Genomic DNA, 25,969 nt, shown 5'->3' on the forward strand with positions numbered 1-25,969 from the left:
TAAAATGAATATTTTACATTGTCAATTTAAAATTGCCAAATTACAAACTTTATCAAGAAAATAATTTACAGAACTTTTGTAGAACAAAATTTTGTTCTGTATTAAAATTTAAGCATAACCTATTTTACTATTAATATAAGCAACATGTTACTATTAAGTATTTGTGTGAAGTGTAATTATCAGTATTTTAAAAGCTGTGAGTAACCCAATTCTTCAGCAGCAGCAACAGCATCTTCATCATTATTGTTATTATTTTGGTTTGTGAAATTTAAAAGTCTGGGATACCTGGGTATAAATCAGAGAATCCTCTGAAGCTTACTTGAGGAACTGGCTGACAAGGGAGCCTGTTTTCCCACAATTTTAATGCATGGCTCTTCATAACTTGAGGTGTTTACTCTGCATTTATTGGTGCAGTCAAATCAGGCCATCTCCTTGGCCTGAGATCATCACCCCTTCATTCCTTTTCCTCTCTGTGCCTACCACAGCACCTAACATGCCGTATTACAATCATTGCTCACCTGTCTCACTTTCTTGGCTGGGGTGCCTAAACCATGTATTTACCTTACTTCGTGTGACCCACAGGATCTAGCAGCTTGCTTGACACATGGAAAATGCAAAATGAATGGCATTGCACCAACAGATGTGTGATGAAATACTCAGCCATGCATAGATGAGGATTTGCTGCTGTGTGCTCTTACTTTGGAATAATTTCATTACAAGTCACCTTTTATTTTCGAGAATTGTAGAGTTGGTCCAAGGCAGGGATAGTTACTCTTCTTAATATCACAGACTATCACTCTTTTTAATATTACCGGCCAATAAAGTCCAGTGTACAGATGGGCATAAGTAGTATTAACATCCTGATATCATTTGCAGAGGCATCACCTCCGGGTTATTTGTCAATTTTACATCCATGCAGATGGTTTCTTCTGTAGGCAGTTGATAGTGATTTTGTTTTTATTGTTACTTGTGAGTCATGATAGCTCACTATGGCAATGATTCTGAAAGGAATGAGGAGGGGTGTATAGGAAAATCTTTTGTGATGTGTGCGAGCTATGTATAATTTGTGTTGGGGTACTGGGAATCTCTCTTCACCCTTCCTAAGTCTTTTGAAAATCTATATATCTTTCCATCAAATACTTTTGTGTGTTAAGAGCACAAAATAAAATAGAATGATTTTCATTCTCAAAGGACTAAAAAATGATTATGATATTGTGAAGAAAATTACCAACACACATACTCAATTCACACTACTCTTCTTTGGAAACATAAACTGACACCATAAATCACTTATTTCCACACTATGATTTCCCTCAAGATCCCACTTATATTGAGGCATTTTGCAAGGGGAGGAAATATACTGGAAATTGACCCTTTGATAAATTTACACTGCAAATATTTATAAAGCGATTGGATTTCTCATGCACTGTATTTTATTCTCTTGAGACTTTATTGGAGTCCAGAAAATTCATTTAAACTTTCTCTCATTTAATGTATGGATAAATGTTGTTTTTTAAATACTCCAGTCTCAGCATGATGAGAAAACTGTAGCTGATACAACCTGGTGCCAGAGTAGAAAGCTGTTAACTAGAATAAGAGGCTCCGAGCCCTGGCAACACATGCGTTGCTTGCTGAGGTTACACTGCTTGATTTATCTCTGACTGTCAGACGAACATCGAAATTTGACGAAACATATAAACATCTATTCATATTCAAACATATGTGGATTGTCATATGTATAGCAAATATATTGTTCCCAGTTTTATAAAAAGAGGTTATAAAATATTTAGCAAAGCATGACTTCATGTCAATTATGATTTACACATAAATGAAGCCATTATAGCACCAATAAAGACTTATGAGAGTGGATCTAATATGTCTGTACAAGGAGTTAAGGCTGATAATAGGCTAAAAATAGTCAACACTTGATTTTCATACCCACAGATTATCCAAAAGTTTTATTGGTATTACTTCCTCACTAAATCTTAGATTGTAAAACTCCTACTTCCCAAAAATCCTCATAAAGAAAAGATGAGACGAAATAATATATTAAAAGGGCTTTATAATTACTATGTAAATGTAAACTTTTCTATTTTTATATGTTTCATAATATGTGTTTCCAAGTCTCCACATTATTGCCTCATATAAAACATTTTTGTCAGCTGTCTTACTTTCAAAGGGTTATGAAGGCCGTCAAAGCTGATCATCGCCTGGCACCCGTTTTTTAGGACAGGTCTGGCCAACTATGAGCTGGCCCTTGGCCATTTTTGCACAGATGGGCGTATACAGAACCAGCCAAGTAATGATATATTCACTGAGCACCAGGTGTTGGTGATGAAAAGAATCTTTGCAGCCAAAAAATATTGACAGCGCTGTCCAACTTGAGGTTACTTACATATATTTCGGTTTGGGAACGGTGTCTCATTCAGTAATATAAGCCTAAGGAATTGCTGGCTTTCTGAAAAGAAACTAGATTTATATGAGTCGGGGAAGGAGGAAGATTCCACAGCAGCAGCAGAACAGTAGGTGCCTGATATAACTCAGTGTGTTCTGAGTAGACTGACCCAACTAATTTGAAAAGTATAATGGAAATAATACCCATCCATCTTCTACTACAGTGCCTTGAGGGGTACCAGCTAGTTGGCTGATACTGAATTAGGTGATTGGGAAAGAAACGACTGTTCATGTTACAGAGTCCCCATGCAGAAAGGCACAGGGACACTGCACAAAATCCACAGATTGTAAATTATAGCTGGTTAGGTTGAATGGCTTAGATAAAGCCCCTAGCAGTCCAGAATAGTTAGCAACAGAACCCCAGATGCCTGGTTTTTATACCTCCTGTTCTAAGTAGAAGGTTGTAGTATATACCCCTAAGTAACATAAAATTAATGTTTTCCTGGGCTTCCACTGCAGTGTAGAAATAAATTTTTTTCAGAAGTCACTGTAATTAATGAGTACATAGATCTATGTCTATAATGAAAATAACTTCATCTAATTTAATGCACCAGCAGTTAGAATGGGATATGTCTATGAAACAGAACACATTATGTTTTACCTGCTGGTCACCTCAATCTCAGTTTATTAGATATTTCATTGTCCGTGTTTGCTGTCATTCATGAACTTAAATTGAAGCCTACTGTTTTATATGGAAAGAGCTAGACTAGGTTGTCAAGATTTATGGGTCATTTCAGCTGTGAGCTCCCTGCTGATATGAGTACAATGTCAGGGGGCACATTTTGTGGTTGGGTTGTTTTCAGTGTGACTTCCTTTTGAAGCATGATGATTTAGGTGCTTTCTCCATGTTCATTATAAACAACTTTTTTCCCAGCAAATTTTATAACCTAACCATAAACATCTCCTCTAGGCTAATGCTTGATATATGAGATCCAGGGAAAAGACATTCTGGGGGGAAGTTGTTTTTCATACTTATAATTTTCCCTTTGAACATGCTATCTAATGCTGCATAGTATTGTTAAGCATGTAAACATAAAAATATTGAAAATGTAATATATGTATTTATGTAACTGTCTTAAATGTATAACAAATTCAAAGAATGACTCTCTAAGAATATGCTATCCTTCATATAATTAACTGAATATTACTTACATCAAGTTATATCAATTTGATTAAGAAAAGCTGTATATCGGAAAGAAGAAAAGTAAGTTTGGGGTACCATTAAAAGTTATAATATTATTTTTGATCGATCTACCACATTTTCGCAAATCAGCCAAAAAGTGAATAAATGTGGTCTAAAGTAAAGTACACACTACTGGCTTGACAAAGCACACGGGAACCTCTTGTTTGAGTCAGCCTTTTACTAAAGGTCAGGTAACCAGACTGGGGTTGATGTTTACTGTGGACTAGGGGAGGTCTTTCACAGAAGAACCCAGCTGTGATAGAATGCCAGGGGACCTCTGGTTCCAAAGGGAGAGTCAGGAGGTGTTTGTTTTTTGTGTTTTACTCTCTCTAAGTAGGCATTGTATGCATTATTTGTACAACCTGATCACTTGACTTGCCTACTTAAAATCTTTCAAAAGCTGCCCATTCCCTTCAAGATGAAGCCGCTATCCCCCTAAGAGGTGCAAACAACCTTTCTGATCTAGCCTCTGGCTACTACCGCTCCAGCTTGGTCTTTGGCATGTTTCCCCTAGTTTCTACCCTTCAACAACAACCTCCAAAATGTACTCCTCTAGACTAGTGCCCATCACTGTATTGTGACTGATTGCCTTTTTGTGTCAGGTGTCTTTATTTTGAATACTTGATTTTAAAAGAACGCATGTCCTTTGTAATGATTCAAACAAGAAATATACAAAGAAAACAAATTAATAGTTTTCTCTCTTCTCCCAGTTTCATTCCCCCAAGATGATTAATGTGAACTTTTTTCTATGTATTCTTCCGTAAATCCTCATCTAAAAAACATGTATACTTGTATGGATGTTTTAATTCTTTTTCTTGAAATGGTAATAATACTATATTCATTTCAACATAACTTTTTTTCATATAATAGCAGTTCTTTAGAGATCAATACACATATATTGAGTAAACATTCATCTTACTAGCTGCATAATATTCCATAACATTAATGTCTAGCAAATTTCCTCTTGATAGTTTCTTTTTTATTGTTCTACAAACTGTGCTAAAGTAAATTCCCCATGAATAAATTATTATACACTGGTACTGTTATTTTTGTGAATCAGAATAACTGGATAAAACATGTGCATTTTGAATTTTTATCCAAACTGCTATGAATATTTTCCAGAGAGGTTGAGGCATTTCCCACTCTCTCCTACAATGTTGTCATTTAACACATGGTCACTAGTACTGGATCCTTTGTTTTTGATAAAGTCATGTGTGAAAGTGGCACGTCATCATTGCTCTTAATTAGCAGCACTCTGACCACCGGTAAAGACAGGCATCTTTTCATGTTATTAGCCTTTTGCATTTTCTCTACCTAGATTTACCATTTCATATTCTTTGGTGTTGAATTGGGCTTGTTTGCTATTTTGTAAAGTATTTGGCAGAAATATTTTTTTAGAATAGGTATCTTAATCCTTTGTCTACTGTATGTTGTATAAAAATTTTTGTCATTTTACGTTGCAGAAATTTTTGAAATGCCAAGCATTTTCTTTTATGTAAGGAGATAATTATTCAGTTTATATCTTTCTGAAGAAACTCTTCCCAACACTTCCATTGCAAGTTATATGAATTGCCTCCGATATTTTCCATCTGATATTTTATTAAGCTTTTTGTTGTTTTCTTATTTAGGTATTTAATCCATTTGGAATTCTTTTCTGCAATGATAATGGACCATTTATTCACTCCAATTGTTAAATAATAAACTGGCTATTAAGTTGTACCCACACCATTATTAAATAACCCATCTTTTTCCCACTGAATGGAGATGGCAACTTGGCCATATGTTAAATTCCGTATATACTTACAGATATTTCTAAGTTCGCTATTCCATTCCATTGGCCTATTTATGTATTTCTATGCAAATACCGTTGTCATATATCTCAACAAGTTGTCATAAGTTGTAACACCTGCTAGGATGTTACCCTCACTCTATTTGAAAAAGTCTTGTAAGTTCTCACACATTTATTTTTCATATGATTTTTAAAAATCTTTGTGTCCAATATCCCTCTCTCACCCACCAAAATTCCACCTGGGATTCCAATGTGACTTGCAACGAAATTATATAGAAATTCTAGGAGTGGTATTTAAATGATAATAACCCTTTACCCTCAGCACACTTTGCCTCTTCATTTACTCGTCTTTGTTTTTAAATACTTATAATAGGTCCTTTGCCTTTCTTGAATAAATACATCAGTATTTTATAGCTTTTGTCAATATTAGGAAAGAGATTTTTTTCTATTTCCATTTCTAACTGGATTTTGCTAATATGAAGAAAGTCAATTAATTTTTTTACAATATACTTTGTATCCAGCTACTTAACAAAATTTTCTCATTAATTTTTATAACTTTTAATTGAGTCTCTTGGGTTTTTAATGTATGCCATCATGTCATCTGGAAATAAAGATAAATTTGTCATTTTTTTTTTTAACATTGATGATATGTGTTCTGTTTTCTTATTCAGCCATGGATAATACTAATACCAGTGAGCATTTTCATTTAGTGCCTGATTATTATTATTTTTTTGACAGATGACTTTATCAAATTTATGGTAGCTGACTTTTGTGTATCATGTTTAATGTAGCTGAATTTTCTTTTCATTTTATATAGGATTTTATTAGCAATGGCATCTAAATTGGATCAAGTGATTTGGGGTTGCCGTTGCCAAAATCACATCTTCTTTAAGTTTTGGATAGCATGAATTAAATTGATGAATTTGTTCGGTTGAGGCATCCTTGCACTTTGAAATGCCTTGTTCCTACCTTACTTTCTTATTGCAGTCACCACTGCCTAGAAATATATCACATATTCATTTGTTTGTTTATTGTCTTTCCTTCATCCTAGAATGTGTGCACTGTGACTGCTTTGTTTATCACTGTATCCTTGGCACCTAGAATAATATCTGGCACAGAGACGATGCTCAATAAATATTTGTTAAATTAACAAACAAATGTTCAAGGTATATTTGTATTTTAGTATAATGCTGGATTTAATTTGTCGAAAGTTTATTTTGAACTTTTGCATCATTATTCATGAGTAAATTGATATATGGTATTACTTTTCCGATAGCTTTATTGGCCTTTCAAATTAAATATATGCTACTTTCTTCATGTGAATTAGGATATCGTTGTCTCTTATTCTGTGATTTGGATTTATTTGGGTAGCTTGCAAATGTCTATGCTTTAGTTCACAGAAGATCTTTTATTTTATTTCTTCGATTCTTCCTCTCTCGGTTTATGATTTACATATTGAGCGTCCTCACTCTCACATTCATGGCTCTGATCTTTTCACTCATGATTTCCATTTTATCAATAGGTTTTCTCTGCCTGTGTTCTTAGAGCAGTATGCATTTCTTTTTTGTTGTTGTTTTTTAATTGAATTTTGAAATGCTTAAGTTATGTTCTCAAATTACATCTAAACCTGATTGAGACACTTTATTGTTTCCTAGTTCTATTTCCTTAAGAATTTTCTTTAGATTAAAAAAATAAATTCTTCCCACAGGCATAATTGGCGTCTTCCACAGCTAATAGCAATCACCAGGAGTCTCTCCCTGCACATCCCAGGACTGATGGGGAGTGATGTCCCATGCCTGGTCCCTCCTGGCAGTGGCATATAGCTGCCCAGGAGACTTTCCCCTCACAAACAAATCATACACAGACATCATATCTGAGAATGTTTTAATTTTTATAATGATAAGCCTGGTTAAGAGGGAGAGCTGTTCATGCTATTATTTCCTCATAATCCCTTATTTTGTTTGTTTCCTTGTTTGTTTTTACATGTCTATTTTCTGCAATACTATATAGTCTCGGGGATGAGACTGTCCTTCATCTTTGTCTCTCTGACACAGCAGACATTTCTCAAAAATATTGAGATAGATGGATAAATATGTTAGTTTAGTGGCAATCTCATGACTCAAAAGGCTTCATGTGTCTCCCTTATTCTTTAACTTACTCTAAAGGATAGATATGGTATTAATCTGTTTGACTCTCACATTAACCAGTCACTAGGAAATATACATATATTTTTATAAAACATAAATGCATGTGCCCATCTGTACGTATTGCATAAATACAATGGCTGGTTGGGTTTTTTCCCTTCTGTTTGTAATTGGTTAGATAGGCAGGGAAAAAAATACTCAGCATCATAAAGTCGAGAAACTAGAAGCTTTCCTGCCAAGATTAGATACAAGGCAAGGAGGTCCCCTCTCACCATCATACTGGAAAATCTTGCCGATGCAATAAAGCAAGAAAAGGAAATAAAGGTGTATAGATTGAGAAGGAAGAAATAAAATTGTCTTTGTTCAGAGAAGACATGATAAGCTATGATGAAAATCTGAAAAAATAGAGAAAAGCACCCCTAGAACTAATAAGCAATTTTAGCAAGGTTGCAGGATACAAGGTTAATATATAAAAGCCAATCACTTTCCTGTATACCGACAATGAACAAGTGGAATTTGAAATTAAAAATCCAATACCATTTACATTGGTGCCCCCAAAAGGAAATACATAGATAAAAATCTATTAAAACATGTACCAGACCTAAATGAGGAAAACTGCAAAACTCTGATAAATGGAATCAAAGTACTAAGTAAATGGAGAGATTTTCCATGTTCATGGATAGGAAGACTCAATATTGTCAAGATGTCAGTTCTTCCCAACTTGGTCTGTACATATGATGCAATCAAAGTCCCAGCAAGTTATTTTATGGATATTGACAAACTGGTTCTAAAGTTTAGATGAAGAGTCAAAAGACCCTGAGTAGCCAATGCAATATTGAAGAAAAAAACAAAGTAGTCGGGATACTACTCGACTTAAGGACTTACTATAAAGCTAGAGTAGTCAGGATAGTGCAGTATTGGCCAAGAAATGAACAAATTGATCAATGGAACAGGATAGAGATCCCAGCAAAAGACCCAGTAAATATAATCAACTGGTCTCTGACAAAAGAGCAAAGGCAATACCAATGGAGCAAAGATAGTCTTTTCAACAAATGGTACTGGAACAGCTGGGCATCCACATGCAAAAGAGTGAATCTAGACAGAGACCTTACACCTTTCACAAAAATTAATTCAAAATGGATCATAGACCTATATGTAAAACATAAAACTATAAAACTCCTAGAAGATAACATAGGAGAAAACCTAGATGACCTTGGGGATGGCAAGACTTCTTAGATACAACATCAAAGGCACAATCCATAAAAGAACTAATTGACAATCTGGACTTCATTAAAAATAAAAACTTTTGGGGCCAGCCCCATGGTGTAGTGGTTAAGTCTGGCATGCTCTGCTTTGGCAGCCCAGGTTTGTGGGTTCGGGTCCCGGGTGTGGACCTACACAACTTGTCAAGCCATGCTGTGGCAGTGACCCACACACAAAACAGATGAATATTGGCTCAGATGTTAGCTCAGGGATAATATTCCTCAAGAAAAAAAAGAGGAAGATTGGCAATGGACGTTAGCTCAGAGTGAATCTTCCTCACCAAAAAATAAATAAATAAATAAAAACTTTTGCTCTGCAGAAGATAATGTCAAGATTATGAGAATACAAGCCATGGACTGGGAGAAAATATTTACAAAAAGCACATCTGATAAGGGACTGTTATCCAAAATACACCAAGTATATCCAAAATACACAAAGAACTTATACAATAAGAAAACAAAAATGGGCCAACGACCTAAATAGTTACCTCATCAAGAAGATATACAAGCAGCAAATAAGCATATGAAAAGATGCTCTACCTCATATGTCATCAGGGAAATGTAAATTAAAGCAACAATGAAATACCACTACAGACCTATTAGAGTGGCCAAAACCTAGAACACTGGCAACAGCAAATGCTGACGAGGGTGTGGAGCAAGAGGAACTCTTATTCATTGCTGGTGGGAATGCAAAATGGTACAGCCACTTGGGAAGACAGTTCAGTGGTTTCTTACAAAACTAAACACTCTTCCTGTATAATCCATCAATCACGCTCCTTGGTATTTACCCGAAGGAGATTAAAACTTATGTCCACATGAAAACCTGCCCTTCGATCTTTATAGCAGCTTCATTCATAATTGCCAAAATTTGGAGCAACCAAAATGTCCTTCAGTAGGCGAATGGATAAATAAACTGTAAGATATCCAGATACTGGAATATTATCCAGTGCTAAAGAGAAATAACCTATCAAGCCATTAAAAGACATGGAGGAAACTTAAATGCATATTACGAAGTGAAAGAAGCCAATTTGAGAAGCCTACATACTGTATGATTTCAATTATATGACATTCTAGAGAAGACAAAACTGTGGCGACAATAAAAAGCTCAGTGTTTGCCAGGCATTGAGGGATGGGAAGGGATGAATTGGTGGAGCATAGGGAATTTTTAGGGTAGTGAAAATCTGTATGATACTATCATGATGGATACATGTCATTATACATTGTCCAAACCCGTAGAATGTACAATACCAAGAGTAAACCCTAATATAAAGTATGGACTAGGGTGATTATGATGTGTTGATGTAGGTCCATCACTTGTAACAAATGTACCATTCTGATGAGGGATGTTGATAATGGGGCAGACTGTGCATATGTCGGGGCAGGAAGTATATGGGAAATCTCTGTCCCTTCCCCTCAATTTTGCTGTGAACCTAAAACTGCTGTAAAAAAAATTGTCTTAAGAAAAAAAGAAACACTCTGTGTAACATTTATTTCCTAGTTTTATTCATCTTAGTTTTCCTGACTGTGTACAGTTCATAGGTGAATTGACAAATTATACTTTATTTTCTTCCTTTTCTAATGAGGAAATAAATGTAGAAAATGCAAGAAATGATTAAAGTATATAAAGCACTTGCCTTTGCCCATTTTTGTCTTAAGTGGAGTGTTTATGGTTGCTTGTGCTGCCCGCAATAAAGAAAACAGAAATAAAAAGAAGCTTTAAATTCTACTTGCCAAAGAAACAAGGACTTTTGAGGGAAAAATGTTTAGATTCCAAATCTAAAGTCATTTAAAATGTTTTAAAGCTAGGATTTTTTTAATCGTTCAATATTTCTCTTTGCTGGTAGCCAAAACCAAGTTACATTATCATTTTGTGAGTTATTGCTACCGAATGGTATGTTTCTCTTGCACTTTCCATGCCCAGACGGGACAGTTGGAAGTCGTGGTTGCTGCATTTCTCAGCCTCTGGCTGCGAGAGAAAAGTGACAGCATCATTCTGCCACCACTTGATCCAGGGAGTGGAGGCTGTTTTCCAAATAAACAGCACAGTAGATTCAGCAACAGGAAGTACAACAGCAATGAAATTTAAGAGGAAGGTGTGGACTAACCAAAGAGAGAGGAAACAACGCTCAATTCCCAGGAATACAAAGGGCTATGATTAAGAATTTCCTATCAATCTATTTCCCTAGAGTGTGTCCCCATGCCCGAGAGAGTGCTTTTGAACTTTCCTTTTTTGCTCTTGTAATACATTGGAAGGGTTCATTCTTTCAACCACTTGTACACCCGCTGGGTACCAGGCCCTGTGCCCTGAAATGCCCTCAAGTCTTTTGCCCTCTGGTGAGTCCCATAGATAAGCAGGTGCTGTCAGTACCACAGAGCAAGGGCTTTAAGGGTGCTAAGACAGAGCAAGATAGAAACAAGGGGTAACATGCAAACACCTCTCACCCAGTCCCAGGGAATCAGAAAGGCTTCAGGGGCTGGTGACATGTAAGCTGAGGCCAGCAGGAAGGACACTGGGGATTTGAAAGGCAAAATGAGTGGTGAAGGTGTGAGGATGTGGACACTCCATGTAGGGGGATCGTGTGCAAGGAATCAAAGGCAATAGAGAGAGTGCGGCCCTCAGGGCAACAGAAAAAGGGTCTTTGTGGCAGGACTGGGAGGGGCAGAGAGGAAGGAAGGATAGTGAGACAGGTGAGGTTGGAAAGGCTTCAAGGCCTTGCTTAGGGCCAGTGTGCTTGATCTGGAGGATAAATAACCAGGAAAATGATATGATTAAACAGTTCTTTTACAGTGTTGATTAGAATAAGTTTTTTGCTCATTTAGAAATAAACACAAACTAACTGCCAACTTGTAGAGATTGCCTAGAAAATGCTGGGGACACAGTAACTCATCCAGGGATGGTGAGTCATTGTATGCTTTTCAAAATTATGACCTGTCTCCTCAGTTTCTTGCAAATTATTACCAGCTAACAGATATTTGTTTATGTACCCTCTCCTGGAGGTCAAATCATGTAATTGAACAGAGACTCGGTGTTGAGAGATTACAAAAAGAAACACTCTGTGTTAACAACAAAATATTTTAATGTCTTATTTTGTTTATCTGAGAACAGAAGCTGGCAAGCTTTGCCTAAACATGAAACTAGCAAATGCTGTGGATGCTGTTGTGTTCCTTCAAGCTGACACATTATGAGAGAGTCTGAAATCTTTAGCTTCCAAAGGAAATAGAGAGTTACATGATGAATATTGTCTTTTATAGTCTGGGTAGGCTGCAAAATTGAAAGAGAAGATATGTTCAACTATATGAGCTGATGACATCACATAAGTAGCAGCTATTATATTGCAATTGGAGGGAAGTTACATCCTCAAACTTTACTGGAATGGTGATAGAAATCAAGGGAAAGCTAGGACCACACAGGAGCGATTAACCAGTCAATTAAATGTAAGACTTTGAGAAAGAAGAATGACTGCTGTAGTGTGTGCAAATCTTTAACCAGATTCTCCCAAAATGGCCAGTAATTCCTGATAATAAGTTAGATGTTAGGAAGAGCTGCACCTCTGGCCATTGGGGGCTCTCAGCTCACCTCAGGGAGCCCATACCCGATGGAGTAAAATCCAACTTTGACAACTGTCCCGAGGTTCCAGAAAGGTTGGAGTCAAGGACCTTTAATGAACGCTAAGAGCAAGATAATTAAGCACGAGCTAAGAAATATTAACAACCATAGTCAAAACATTTGCTCTAAAAATTCCCCAGTGATATATCATCTGGGGCACAATCCTTCGGGTGAATGCTTTCTCCAAGGTGCTAAAGAAAAAAAAAGCCTTGTTCTCCAGTCTGAAAGATAATGTGGAAATTCGTCTTGTAAGTTTATATGCACTGCTAAGTGAAACAATCAAAAAGCATTTTGAAAAGATGACCTTCCAAATTTGGTGACAAAGAAAGAATCATCGTGCGTATTCTTTGCTGGCACATCTCAGTCCTTTTTTTGATGGAAGATTGGCAGTGGAGAGTCAGTAACGAGCCCATTTCCAGGCTATGAAAGCACTGAGTGTGATGGGATGGGCTTAATATTTATGTGCACAGCGAGTCACAGATTCTTCATTATCCCCTTACCCAAGAGCCCCAAACTCCAGGGAGTCTGGACCCCCAGCACAAGTTTTTGCTCCCCTTTGTTCCTGCACACGCTTCTCTAAATTCTTCACCTGGCGAACTCTTACCTTTTAAATCCCGGTTCAAATACCCCTTAGAAAGCAAAGCCTTCTCGTTCTTTCATAAGCTACTCATCATTCTTGTATCCTCACAACTCAGTGCTCAGATGTCTGTAAGGTATTTACTTTGTTTTTATTTCGTGCAAATGTTTGTTTAAGTGTCTCCAGGCTTATGGACTCTTTCAGGGATTTTGTGCACCTTTGTATCCCTAGCCTCTGGTCGAGGTTGAGCAAGGAGAAAATGTCATGCTTTTCTTTTAATAAGTGAATATTGGGGAAAAAAAAATCACTGGAAGCACAGTTATTACTTGAGGTGGATGTAATAAACAATGTAAGTGGAGGAAAGCAGGCATAGCTGGATTGAGGGCACAAATGCTGTCACTGGGGCTGTCTCTCTCCATCTCTTGTCCCTGTTCCCTCCTAAGCACTGGCTTGATTCTTAGACAGGTCTCTCACTGTGGTCGCAGGTGGGGAATGTTGTATTCTGACTAAGTCAGAGCCACTTGTTCATCCTGGGCTCTGGAGGAGAAAGAGAGGTACAGTGATCAGATCATGTCTGAGCAATTGCCTAGAGCTAGAGATGAGGATTGCCTTGTTTTGTTTTGTTTTGTTTTGTTTTATTTATTTTATAAACGGCAGTTTGTACCTTGACCACCTTTACCCATTTCACCGACCCCTCACCCCACCTTGCCTTTGGCAACCACCCATCTCTTCTCTAAATCTATGAGTTTGGTTTTCTGTTGTTGTAGGATTGTTTCTTCTTGTCTGAACAAAGCCATCTATATAAACTCATGCATTTTATAAGTGTCAGTAATGACCCCAAACCTTTTCTTTTACTCTTCAGGAATCATTTGAAATGTCTTCCCTAACAATCCCCCCTTTTATTCTTAGAATAATAAATCATAAATTATGACTGAGTGGTGTTAACAACAAATTAAACTTCTGCTCAGGCACATTGAGGAATTTACAATCCAGATGTAGAAGGGGAAGGTAAGCATTGTTATATTTGTAGCTTTCGTTTTGAAGTTAGACTTCTTGGAGGCATGTACCATTAAATATTTTTAATTGTTTATATGTGGCATTGAAGGGAAATGTAAGAAGTATACATGGATTTATTTATATACATATTTTAAGTTGACGAAAACTATTCATTTGGACTGAACTAAAAGTGCCATCGTAGTGATTAACATAAAAGACTACATTGCTTCAAAGATCATCCTGCTGGATTAGTAAGAATGTAAGACAATTTTATGTTTCAGAATGGTAGTCGCTTAGCTACTACCTGGGGGTTCAGAAGTTTTTTTAATTTAGAAATTTTTCAATTTTAGAAAGATTATGCAATTCATACATTGTAATTCGGAAATATCTCTGGGAGTGCCTACACCCTATCATTTTTTAAAAACAGTAATTTTGCAGTGAAAAATATGAATAGTTATACTAAATTGGGTAAATATAGACTAGGAATAATGTGATAACAGTTCATGTCAGGTTTTGCCATAAATGAAATTTAATATCAAATTTAGAGAAAAAAAAACTTTGTGTTTTCAGAACCTTTGGCTTTTGGAATTTTATTTTTATTTTTATTACGTATTGTACGTTGGCCTAGGAACAGACCTGGTTTATACTTCTAACTTTGGTAATAAGATAAAATTTCTTAAATACTGTATTTATTTGGAGGAGGTGGGTAGTCTTCTTCAAGGCTTGGCAGTGGTAGTTGTGTGGACGAGCAACAACTGACCTTTTCAGCAAAGATCTAACATGGGTTTTTTGATTTTTGGGGGGAGTATATTGATTTTCTTTTTCCTGATAAACTTTGCACATCCTCTAGAGGCTTTGTTAACACCTCATTAAGAGAAAACAAACTTGTTATTAAACATGATAACAGACTCGTTAACTTTTTTCAGTTTTATTTATCTAGTTGTAACCTAATTTTACACCTGGCATTGTTAAATTCGCAAAGTCTGCAAGTATTATACAGTCTAGCAGGTTGCATAGTTATCTTGTATCCAAACTGATGTAATTACATCCTGGATTTATATAACACAAAATGAGTCTAACACTTCAGCATGAGGGCTGAGGACCAGTAATAGCCTCACAAGATAAATTTTTGGCATGCCTCTTTTATAGGCTTTACTTCTGTACCAGGCAGAGAGTGTGGTAATTATGCTTTATTTGCCATGTTTTAGCTTAGAGAAAATTGAAACTATTATTAACATTAATAATGAAACTTCTAAATGGATAATAAGACTTAAAACTAACAGTTGCTTCTTACAAAAGAATCTGCATCTAACCAAATAAGGAACTATGAGAGCCTGCAGAGTCTGAGGAGAGAGGAGCTGGGGGTATTGTTTGTTGTTAGCTACTGACAGAATTTTTAGGTCTGAAAGAGATATTTAGATTGATTCTAAGTGACAGGTTGTCTGTGGTAACTTGGTAACTGTGAGGACCTCTTTGATATAATAAGATGCTTATTACTGGTTTATCTCATAAATAGAGAAAATGACCTTGTGTTCTCAGTTGATCTAATTTGCAAGTTTGGGTGGATAATCTTTGGACAGGTTTATTTAGGCTTAAACTCAACACATAGTGTAAATATTTATGTATCTTTAGTTAGTACATTTTATAGAACCATATCTGATTATATCTTTTTATCTTTTATGGAGGCTAATGAGAATGTCACCACTAACAAGGAGTGAAAGTTGAAGAAATTTGCCTTTACAAACTGGCTTTGCCTCCTGATGGTGCACCTCCTGATGGTGCACCAGTCACCTGGTGGCTGCTTTCAGATCTACCTGCCCTGCCCCTCTCTGCTTGGCATGGCAGGCTGGCCAGGGCAAACACCAGCTCAAGAGCTCCCTCTCCTTGCTCCAGGCTGGCTTTGCCCAGGGGAGCACTGGTGGGAGATGAGAGGGCAGAGAGAAAGCAGAAGCCAGGGTATTTCTCCCCTTCTCTTTGGGAGGCGTCTCTGGCAGTGGCTGCATCTCATTCATCCTCCCAGCTCCCACCAGACAGCCCAGCTGCTGAGCGGTGGTATTGCCACCTCCTCCCACCATCCTCCAACTCCAGGTAGTTGGAGCCCCTAATGTTGCTGATCTCACGTGGCATCCTGTCCCTGTTTAGCTCTTCTGGGCTTCCACCACCTTTGCAGCTAGACCCCAGTTTAAATTCACTCAGCTAAACTACGGGATATGGCCCTGTTTCCCTGACTTGACCCTGACCTATGCAAATAACCAGTCAATTACTTGCTTAGTACAAACCATAGACCCACTGCAACCTTCTAGTGAAAATTTTTTCATTGTTTCAAGAGAAAGTATGTTTCCTTTGGGCGATATTAACTAAGAAGGATTTGGAGACTAACATGGAATTTAACTCTTCATCAAGATAGACACAATTTTTTAATTGTTAAGCAATACCTGTAAAAATTGTTAACTTTGGGAAATTCAATAAAAGCTGTTAGAAGGTTCATGAGCAAAGGAGACGTCAGGTCTCACTGCTATTTTTTCAGGTGTGAAACTGAATTGTGGTTGGAACAAGTGGGGCTTTCCAAATGTTAGTTGCAGGCTATTTTTGTAGTAGTTTGGTACACATCAATTTGTGTTTGGAGTTTGCTAATAAGCTCCTGATCTTATAAGTTTTTATAAGATTGGGTTCTTGGTATTAATCTAATTTTCAGATTTTGCTGGTTTATTTGTTTGTTTCCATACTTGTTATTGTTGCCCCTTTGTGAGAGACACTGATAATGAGTTATGAGTCGAGTGGCATAGTGGAGCTCGAAGGAAGAGGTGGTTTCCAGGAATGCCACCAGCAGTTGCATTGAAATGCTCACAGGTCTTTTTCTTGGTATACCTTCGATTTTTATGGGTTCTGATTCAGTTAGAAGGTCAGGCCTCTACGATCTGAAATGAAAGGATGGGTGAGTTATGATAAAATATAACAACTCAGTGAGAGCAGAAGGAAAGAATCATAGTCTTGTGCACAGAAATGGTGAAAATGTGAGTACATTTCTAAGAACTTACGGAATACAACTCTGTTGGATTTTGGATTTCCTATTTAGTACTAATATGGTGGAAAACATTTCTGGAACATTTAACAGAGTCACATTGTGAAGCCAAGCACATTTTTTAAGATCTTATTCTGGGATAGTTTTTTTTTTCCTTTTTTAAGATAGTGTAAACTATCTTAAAAAAGGAAAAAAAAAACAGGCCAATTCCTGTCATAGATTTTAGCTCCATAGCTGCTTATGGCTTCTCATAATTGAGTATATGGATCCAAAGGAAGTGAGCCAGCCAGTGGGAACTGCAGCTCCTGGGTAGGTGGAGGAATTCATTCAATTGAACAGGACTTGATTTTTTTTGTTTTGTTTTATTTTGGGTTTTGGTAGCTGATTTATCTGTGAGCTGGATGTGTAAAAGGCAGGGTGGGCCCCTTTGAAACTCTCTATTTACCACACTTAAGGATCCTGTCCTCCCTAGTGAATAAGGATTGACATATGGCCCCCCTAAGGAACGAGAATCTTTCCCTGCTGTACCCACGCAGGACTGTTTCCCTAGTGACGTTGAAGTAACTTTGTTGGTCAAACCCCAATCCTTTGGAATGCCACCTCGGGCAGCCTGGCCCTGGGACATAACTGCTGTCACTAGGCCCAGCTTGAGGTGTTCCCTGGGCCCCTGTGGGGATCAGATGGTGTCATGCCCCTGGTGACCAGATCTCATGGTGGTGTCAGCTTTCTGACCACGCTGCGTGGACTCTAGCGGGAAGACTTTTCTGGCTTTGGCATCCTTGATTTTTTTAATCAGAACAATCAAGAGAAACAAAACACGGAAAGGCAGAATTCACAGACAGTTACTCCAAAAGAGTCACGTAGCTGTCTGTGAGATGACAGGCCTTTATGAGCAAGCTGAGATACCAAAGGTAGAATTTTTAAAAAAGATTCTGCTCACTTCTGTTTTGTGTTGCTTTATTGTTTGTGTGTTTTGAATGCAGACTGGAAATATCAGAATGACTTTGAAAATGGTAGCCCCCTGATTCTATAGGACAGGACATGACCAGATCACGCTCGTGATTAGTCTGTAAGAAAAGGTGATGTTACTATTGACAGGCAGTTCTCCAAGTTTCCCTCATGTCTCTGCATATCTTGGGAGGGAGGTGCTCACGACTCTTTTGTTCCCGGTGATCTTTTCAAGGAAGTTGTAGAGCAGATCTCCTTATTATCCAGTATAATAAAGACAGTGTCTCCCTTCAGGACAAAAGGAAGGTTTTCTGACAGTTCCTTATGAAAGCTTTGGGTTCCCTAAGCTCAGGGTCCTGAGCTGTGATGCAGAACCACTGCATGTGTAACATCTAGCTTAGTTGATCCATTCATCCCTGTGGGAGTTGAGGTGTAGAGGAACTGACGTAATCATGATGTCCCTACTTTTTCCTGCCTGGGCTTGGAGTCATGCAGTCCTTTTCTCTGATCCAAGGGTCTTTTGTCTTCTGCCAGCATCCATGAGACTGTGGCAGACTAACCTGTTAGCTTGCAAGCTGGGTGAAATCTCGGATCCTCCAGCATTCTTGCCAATTACTCTAATACTATAGAAGAACCTCCATTCATAAAAATTAGTGGAGAAAGCACTGAAATTCATTGATGAGACATACGTATTTAGTATACAGAGTTGGTAATTTGTATTTTAATTTGATCACACCATGCAAATTACTGGAATTTTTCAAATATCTGTAACTTTATACTATTATCTGTAAACATACACCACCTCCAATAAATAGGATTTTGACTTTGATATGGCTGAATTTTATCTGGTGTTAGAGCATTTTGTGATTTGTTAGCTGGGCATCTACCAGTAGCTTTCTGCAAGCTAAGAAAAAATATAAATACTATCTATTTATCTGTATATGAAATACCTTCTCAATAGTCCAGCTAACTCAGCTGTTTTGGAGGAATTACTTTGTGTTATGAGTGAGAATTTTTTTCATGTCTGCAAAAAGCAGTCGCAGCTAGCTCAAAGTATTTTGTAAGGGTCAGTCATGTCCTCCAAACTTTTTGTTTTGGTGGTCACGAATTGCTTTAAATCTTTTTCTCAATACCCTTGAACTGGCCTTTGAAGGATTTGTAAAATTTCAAAAGATTGAGTGAACAGGGTAACATTCCATGTTAAAACAAACAAACAAACGAAAACAATCAGTATGATTTCCATGCTGCTCTAGGGAAAGACCTGGGCTCATGGGCAGGACTCCATAGATGTACCTGAACAGGCTCCCGTCAGATACACTGCACATCCCATCTATTATAGCAAGACTATTTGCACACTCTTAACTTTGGGGCTGAGAACTACAGGGACAACAGTGGGTCAACTACTATGCCACTTGCCCGAGGTAGGATAGGTCCTATCTAACTAGCAGCTGTACCATCTGGGATTGGTAAGACACTTGTAGTTAAGAACAACCTAGGTTCCAAACACCTGGCTTTGGGATACTTCTCTGTACAGTGGCACACTCCAGATTTTTGGAGAGTAACACATTTTACCTGAGATATGGCCTTATTTTTAGATGCGATAAGTGAGGTCTGGTATAACTGTCATCTTCTGAAGAATAAGTTGAGTTTACTCCCTTTACTGTAATATTAGAATAACTCAGTGGTTCTCAAAAGTGTGGTCCCCAGAGCCATAGTAACAGCATCACCTGGCAACGTGTTAGAAATGCAAACCCTTGGCCCCTCATCAGATTAGAAACTCTGCTGTGGGGTCCAGCAATGTCTAGTTTAACAAGCAACCCCCTGCCAGTTGATTCTGATGCACACTGCAGTTTGAGACCCACAGGAGTTGCTCACTGTGTCTCAGGTCAGAGGAGAATGAGGTTAGTTTGGTTACAAGTAGGGAAAGAACAAATTAAGGGTGGTGCTGTCAAATGTATAAAGGGACCCTAGTAGCATTTATTAAATAAATCTATTGATTTTTCATTTAAGAAAATATATCTAATGCATAACCTCTGCCAGGCGCTGTTACGATACAAATATGAATGAGACATTCCACAAATATCTCAGAGTCTAGCGTAGGGGTGGATGATATATGGCCTGTGGGCAAAATTCAATTTGCCACATGTTTTTATAAATAAAGTTTTGTTAGGACACAGCCACATCCTTTCATTTGCATATTGTCCATGGCTGCTTTTAGCCTACGATGCAGAGTTGAGAAGTATGACAAAGACCACATGGCCAGCAAAGCCGAGGACTATCTGGTGCTTTAATAAAAGTTTGTTGACACCAGGTCTAGTGTTTAAAGGGAAAATACTTTGCACATCCCAACTTGTTGCTCACAAGTGAAGGAGTAAGTGTTGTGTGCAAGTGTTCTTCTGTCATCTGGGGATATATTTGTATAGAATTTTTGCAGTCGCAGAAAATTTGGCTTCGTGGGTGTTATTATCATGGAAGGGGTAGAGACTATTTGGCAAGAAGCAGAGCAATTCCTGGCCAAACACCTTGGCGTATGAAGGGTAGAAAGGGTGTGTGAACAAATACAGAAATAACAGAAGGAAGGAATGAAGAAAAATAAAAAGATTTTGATTGAGAAGGGAAAATATTATCAATCAAAAGAATGTGACGTATGTGAAAAGGTAAAATAAAGGCGTGTGTGCAGAACAAGGCTGGGAAAACGATCTAAGGAGGAGAGAGGTACAGCTTTAGAACATTCCCAGCTGCCTGGCGTGGGGGGTGGGGGCCACATCTCCCAGGGAATTCTGGGATGCTGAAGAGAAAGAGAACGAGGCTCTGAATTAGGCTGAGGAGAGCCACCCTCTACTCCTCTGTGAGTCTGCGTGTGCTTGCGTGCTTATTTAGAGGAGGGATCCCTCGGCTCCTTCCCCTGCTCCACATCCTTGCTGCTAACCGGCCAACTGTGTAGGGACACTATAGGAAAAGCACTGGGTTTCTCTTAGGAAGCCTGGGTTACGTCCTGGCTTCACCTCTGATTGTTTGACTTTGGACAAATCATTTCATGGCTCAGCGCCTCCCTTTCCTCATTTGTGAGATACTGTTTCAGGCTTCCTTCTACATCCACATTGTGTTATTCCACTAAACTCACTTAACACCGAGGGGCATTGCTAAACCAGGGGCACAGAGTGTTTCCCCCGGTCCGTGGCTGAAAGAGCCAAAGAAGGAACGACTAGCACAGATGCTAGGACCTGTCTAAAAAGGGAATTGTTGACTAGTTCGACACAAGGGCATTAGTTTCCCTGAAAAGATTTGATTCTGACTTATTTATAACTCATACCTAATGATAGATTTCTTCTCTTGCCTGAAGAGATAGTTTACTGTGGAAATGTCTAGAGAGGGGGAAATAACCAGCCAGATTCCATGTTTGTGATTGTATTTCTCATTCTTTCAGGAATTTTTCTTTAAATGTGGAGCACACCCGACCGCTGACAAGGAAACATCAGTAGCTTTGAACCTGATCACGACAAATAGTCGAGACATCACCTGCATAACATGTACAGACGTCAGGTAAGGATCTGGAAACTTGTTACTCTCAACCTCCTGCTTTCCAGTAGTATGCTCCCACGTAAGCCTTCCTCAGTGATTTCTCTTTCCTAAGGAGTGTCTGCTTTAGTTTGGTACTGTCCACCCAATTTGAGTATATGTTAATGTGATGAAGCTATTTAAAATGCCAAACCTTCAGTTTAGTCAGTACTCAGGTAGGATCTTATGGTATAAGTGAGACAACGTATATCTAAAGATGGTGTCATCTTGGTTGATAATTAAAATATAAACATATGTATTGATATCAGAGAGTTCTAAAATAAATTAAAACATGATGCTAATGTTCGGAATGCAATAACAATTTATGAACACCATTTATCTTGGGATATATGGCCTATAACCTTTTATTTAAAAAATTTTTCCATACACTTTAATTCTTCCACAAATATGTCTGTATTTATATTGGCGCTTCACATACATTCATACCCCCAAAATAAAAGCAGGGAGCTAGTTTGGACCTGGTTATTTCAAGTCTTAGTGAATACAATGAAAAAAAGAAAATGTGGAGATGCTCTGTGAGAAAAAAGGGGAAATGTCTAGATCAGGAATATAGTTTGGGAGACAAGGACACTACGCGTATTTCACCTGCAGAGAAGATGGTTGAGAGTAGAAGTCCTGACTCCACGCTACTCAAATGAACAGAGTAAAAGAAATTAGCATTATTACATATTCTCTGAGGTTAGCTAGAAGGGCCCATTGCAATAGAGGGGTCTTAGTCCTGACATGAGGAAGAACTTTTAGAGAAATGTCAGAATGAATGAATGAATAAAATCAGAATATTATTTGTTCCAGACTTTTAAGCAAATACAGCTATATGCCCTAGTCATTTAAGTGTTGTCTTTCTGTGGCCTTTGGAGCTATACTAGATGACCTTTTATTTATTTATTTTTTTTTTTATTTTATTTATTTATTTATTTATTTATTTATTTATTTTTTCACAAGCAAAAGAAAGAATTTATTAGAAGGCTATGAGGTTGTTCACAGATCCCAAGGAAAAGCTGACAAACCAGGTTTCAGAAAGCCTAGGAATCAGGATCGCTCAGGGAGCAGGAACTAACAGACAGACTTTTTGGGTCACCCATACCAGATGAATCGACTTCATCTATTTTCAGTCTCTGCTTCACTTGCCTCAAGATTTATTTTCCTGGGAGAGAAAACCTGGTTGGACAAAATTGGGTCTTGGGCCAACTGGTCAGCCAGGGGGCATCAGAGCACCTTGATTGACATTCCAACCAAGCCCACCTTCAGTGGGAGAGAGGTAGTTACTTCTCCAGGGAAACTGGGGTAACTAAAGTGTTGCCACCAGAAGTGGGACTAGATAGTGGGAAGGCAACAAGAGTTTTACACTACAGAGAGCCTCTAGGGTAGAGATGTAACAGAGGAATCATCACAACCTTACTTAATAAAGAAACTAAGAAACTGAATGAAAGTAGTTTGTGTGAGGGGTCACATTTAATGGAGGAAATGAAACTTCTGACTCCTACCAGCCAAATGGGAAATCAACATACAAAAATCAGTTGCATTTCTGTACACTAACAATGAAGTAGCAGAAAGAGAAATTAAGAATACAATCCCATTTACAATTGCAACAAAAAGAATAAAATACCTAGGAATAAACTTAACCAAAGAGGTGAAAGATCTGTACACTGAAAACTATAAAACATTTCTGAAAGAAATGGAAGAAGACACAAAGAAATGGAAAGATATTCCGTGCTCTTGGATTGGAAGAATTAACATAGTTAAGATGTCCATACTTCCTAAAGCCATCTATAGATTCAATGTAATCCCTATCAAAGTTCCAACAACATTTTTCACAGAAATAGAACAAAGAATCCTAAAATTTATATGGAACAACAAAAGACCCCGAATAGCTAAAGGAATCCTGAGAAAAAAGAACAAAGCTGGAGGTATCACACTCCCTGATTTCAAAATATACTACAAAGGTATAGTAACCAAAACAACATGGTACTGGCACAAAAACAGACACATAGATCAATGGAATAGAATCGAAAGCCCAGAAATAAACCCACACATCTATGGACAGCTAATCTTTGACAAAGGAGCCAAGAACATACAATGGGGAAAAGAAAGTCTCTTCAACAAATGGTGTTGGGAAAACTGGAGTTGGGAAAACTGCGTGTGGGTAGCCACATGCAAAAAAATGAAAGTAGACCCTTACCTTACACCATACACAAAAATTAACTCCAAATGGATTAAAGACTTGAATGTAAGACCTGAAACTGTGAAACTTCTAGAAGAAAACATAGGCAGTACACTCTTCGACATCGGTCTTAGCAACATCTTTTCAAACACCACGTCTGACTGGGCAAGAGAAACAATAGAAAAAATAAACAAATGGGACTACATCAAACTAAAAAGCTCCTGCACAGCAAAGGAAACCATCAACAAAACGAAAAGACAACCTAACAATTGGGAGAAGATATTTGCAAACCATACATCTGATAAGGGCTTAATCTCCAAAATATATAAAGAACTCATGCATCTCAACAACAAAAAAACTACCAACCCAATTAAAAAATGGGCAAAAGACCTGAACAGACATTTCTCCAAAGAAGATATACAGATGGCCAACAGACACATGAAAAGATGTTCAAAATCACTGTCAGGGAAATGCAAATCAAAACTGCAATGAGATATCACCTCACGCCCCTCAGAATGGCTATAATTAACAAGACAGGAAACAACATGTGTTGGAGAGGATGTGGAGAGAAGGGAACTCTCATACACTGCTGGTGGGAGTGCAAACTGGTGCAGCCACTATGGAAAACAGTATGGAGATTCCTCAAAAAATCAAGGATAGAACTACCATATGATCCAGCTATTCCACTGTTGGGTATTTATCCAAAGAACTTGAAAACACCAATTTGTAAAGGAAAACACCAATTTGTAAAGGTACATGCACCCCTGTGTTCATTGCAGCGTTATTCACAATAGCCAAGACTTGGAAGCAGCCTAAGTGCCCATCAAGGGACGAATGGATAAAGAAGCTGTGGTATATATACACAATGGAATACTACTCAGCCATAAGAAACGATGAAATCCAGCCATTTGTGACAACATGGATGGACATTGAGGGTATAATGCAAAGTGAAATAAGTCAGAGGGAGAAGGTCAAATACCGTATGATTTCCTTCATTAAGTAGTAGATAATAACAACAATAAACAAACACATAGGGACAGAGATTGGATTGGTGGATACCAGAGGGGAACGGGGGAGGGAGGAGGGTGAAAGGGATAATTCCGTACATGTGTGTGGTGATGGTTTGTAATTAGTATTTTGGTGGTGAACATGATGTAATCTATGCAGAAATAGAAGTACAATGATGTACACCTGAAATTTTTACAATGTCATAAACCAATGTTACTGCAATAAACAAAAAATTAAAAAAAGAAAATTACCTTATCCCAGTTTTAGTTCTATAGTGTTCTTTTAATATATCAGATCCTATGGAAACTTGGTGTAGTGGGCCTCCAAGTTGGTTGTAAACAGAATCAGATGAGAAGCTTATTAAAAATAGAGATGAACCAGCCCCATGCCAAACCCATCTCCTCTATTTTTAACAAGTTCCACAGGTAATTCTGACACACTGCCAGGTCTCTGAATGATGCTTTAGCAAGCTGGACAGAATAAGGAAAAAATTCCCATAGATGGCCTTTTAAAGTTGCTTTAAACTCTGTGATTTCACGATTAGTGGGTATTAATACTCCTAACATGGTACTTCTATTCTTAATAAATTTAAATAAAAATATTGACTAATAGAAGACTGAAAACCTTAACAAGATCTGTTGAACAAACTTGTTTCCAAGAAGGAATAAAAATGAGATGTTTTCCTTTTGCTGCATACTGTGGCAGGGAACCCCACGATATTGCCTAAAATGCGGCATTTCAGCCTCCCTTGGCGAGGTGAATGATACAGAATGATTCTGTATGCCTTCAACATACAGAAGAACAGCTGATTCTTCTGGTATTTCAGGAAAGGAATTGGAAAGTGCTAAAAATAAGGGCTCAACTGCTCTGAAAGCAAGAGGTCATTAAAATCACTTTTCAGTTTTTCAAAGGAGAAATTCAAAACATTTTTCTGGAAGTCAGAATGCAGCCCACCAGCTAGTGTTTTGAAACCTTCCATGAAAGTTGATAAAGATGGCATTAAAACATGTAGTGTTGATCATATTGTCTTACTGTGAGGATCACCCTCTGTGTTTCCTGCTGCTAAGCTGTCACCTTTATTACTCACAACATCTTTGGCAGGAAATGAGCCGCCTCCCAGATATGCAGGGAGATAATTGCTGGAAAAATAATATTGTCAGTTGCAATAAAATTTTTCCTATTATTACTTTTGGGGAATTTTATAAATAGAAAGTACTATATTCAGTTAGATTTAAGTGC

At 37.8% G+C, this 25,969-nt stretch overlaps 1 protein-coding gene across 1 annotated transcript in view; it reads left to right on the plus strand.

Annotated features, from left to right (window-relative positions):
* Positions 1 to 25,969, plus strand: part of PRKN (parkin RBR E3 ubiquitin protein ligase) — a 1,229,863-nt gene that overhangs the window by 632,681 nt on the left and 571,213 nt on the right. Inside the window, exon 6 of the mRNA XM_058534026.1 lies at positions 21,410 to 21,525. Within this exon, the coding sequence (XP_058390009.1) occupies positions 21,410 to 21,525 (116 nt within the window). The remainder of the gene's footprint in view (positions 1 to 21,409; positions 21,526 to 25,969) is intronic.

The sequence above is a fragment of the Diceros bicornis genome, chromosome 39 (genome assembly GCF_020826845.1).
Source record: "Diceros bicornis minor isolate mBicDic1 chromosome 39, mDicBic1.mat.cur, whole genome shotgun sequence".
NCBI classification, from domain to species: Eukaryota; Metazoa; Chordata; class Mammalia; order Perissodactyla; family Rhinocerotidae; genus Diceros; species Diceros bicornis.